Below are 1,819 nucleotides of genomic sequence, written 5' to 3' on the forward strand. Positions count from 1 at the left end.
TATATATATATGTATATATATTTATATATATTTAATGCAAGCTTTCTATATGAGACATTGGAACAGTACCTCTCCCCTGAAAAATGACCATATGCTACATAATTTTATATTCTGCTTAATTTAACTCAGTACTACTTAAAAGAACTTACCACGTCCTTCAAAATGTAATTTTAAATGATGGATCAAATTCCATAATGTAAATACCATAATTCACTTAATCTTTCTTATGTTGGACATTCTATTTATTTACAAGTTATTCCTATAGTAGAATCAAATTTATGTTAAAAATATGTTACTTATATTTCAAGAGGGCTGTCTTCTCCAAACATGAAGTTTCAGTCCCAAAATTAAGCTTCCAGCAGTCTTTTTTTCTCTTCACCCAAAATGGCTGTTCCAAAGAGCAGATCAAAACAAAACCATTAAACTGTCATTAAATGAGAAAGACTTGGGCTTCTTTAATTTGAATTTCTTGAGGTCTGGGAGCTGCAGGTGGATCGAAGGGCTGGATCTTAGTTACCATTTTAATGTTACCTCAGTAGCTACTAAATACTTTGTCCCCATGGCAACTCATATTCTTTCTTTCTTTTTTAAATTTTTATTAGTTTACAGAGCAAATTCATTTTCCATACAGCAGTTTATACACAGTTTGTCTCAGGACATTGACTGCATCCCCCCACAACGTAATAGCTCTCTTCCCACGTCCTCCCCATTACAACCTGTATTTTTTAAGCAAAAGTTATTGAAGTCTCTGTAAATTCTCCATTTTCTAGAAACAGCTTCATCATGTATGAGGGAATATTTATCCAATTTACAAATTGTTTATTAAATAATAGACTGATAAAATATTGTGTTATTCTTTTAAATTAACACACGATTAAATTTTTAACACTGTAAGTGTTGTGAGCATTTTCTCTATATGTAGATTGAGATGTAGATACATAGGTAGATATGAATTTTTAAAATTTCCTTGGGAGAGATTTCAAGAGAGAAATGTCTAGTCTAGGCAGTGTGACAATCTTTAAGATATCTCCAGCAGACTTGTTTGACATTAAACTCCTAATGACTGCATATGAAATTGTCTGTTTTCTCATACATTGGCTAGTATTGCATTCTTTTCTTTTTAATTTTTGCTAAATTGTTAAAAAGAAGTTATAAACATTATTTTCTGTTACTGATTTAACTCTCCTTTTTTTTCAAAAAAGGCAGAATAATTTAAAATATAAAAAATCAAACAAAATATATAGCCATGGAAATTTGTTTGCTTTAATAATATATTTATAGAATTGTAAAACTGTTGCCTAGAGATTTGGGTGTTTTGCTTTTTGTTGGGGGTATGTATGTCTTCTGTTTATAGGAAGCTAGGGGTGCAGCCAGCCATTCATAGCTTGTTATGACCCACTTAGGTATCTGGTTACTAAATCGCTTCAGATTACTGGAATTTAGTATGTCACAAGCATCCCATGGTAAAAGTTGATCATTGTAAAAATCTGTGTATCGCAGCAATTTGCAGTCCAAAGTGTCTTTATGGAGGCAGATGTATATTTCCCAATGTGTGTTCTTGCCACGCTGGATATTCTGGAGTCAGATGTGAAAAGAAAATTCAGGTATTTTAAATGAATATTAGCTATTGATATCAGCTTATCTGTCTAGATAGCATATTTGGTAATTGTCCCTTTGCTAGTCATGCTTTGTTTTTGTTTATTTACTAAGGGGGGAAAAATACAAGGGTGACTATCTGCCTCTAAAACTAAAAAGCAATACAATTTTTAGTGTCATTATAATAGAGTTTTCTATACAAAATTCAGGGACCTCTGGTAGT

The 1,819-nt window shown here is 31.7% G+C and overlaps 1 protein-coding gene across 1 annotated transcript in view; it reads left to right on the forward strand.

The window, feature by feature from the left end:
- Positions 1 to 1,613, forward strand: part of VWDE (von Willebrand factor D and EGF domains) — a 102,194-nt gene extending 100,581 nt beyond the window's left edge. Inside the window, 1 exon segment of the mRNA XM_007944089.1 lies at positions 1,429 to 1,613. Within this exon segment, the coding sequence (XP_007942280.1) occupies positions 1,429 to 1,613 (185 nt within the window).
- Positions 1,614 to 1,819: the final 206 nt, after the last annotated feature.

This window comes from Orycteropus afer, unplaced genomic scaffold (assembly GCF_000298275.1).
Source record: "Orycteropus afer afer isolate SDZICR_OR568_19922 unplaced genomic scaffold, OryAfe1.0 scaffold00119, whole genome shotgun sequence".
NCBI lineage: Eukaryota > Metazoa > Chordata > Mammalia > Tubulidentata > Orycteropodidae > Orycteropus > Orycteropus afer.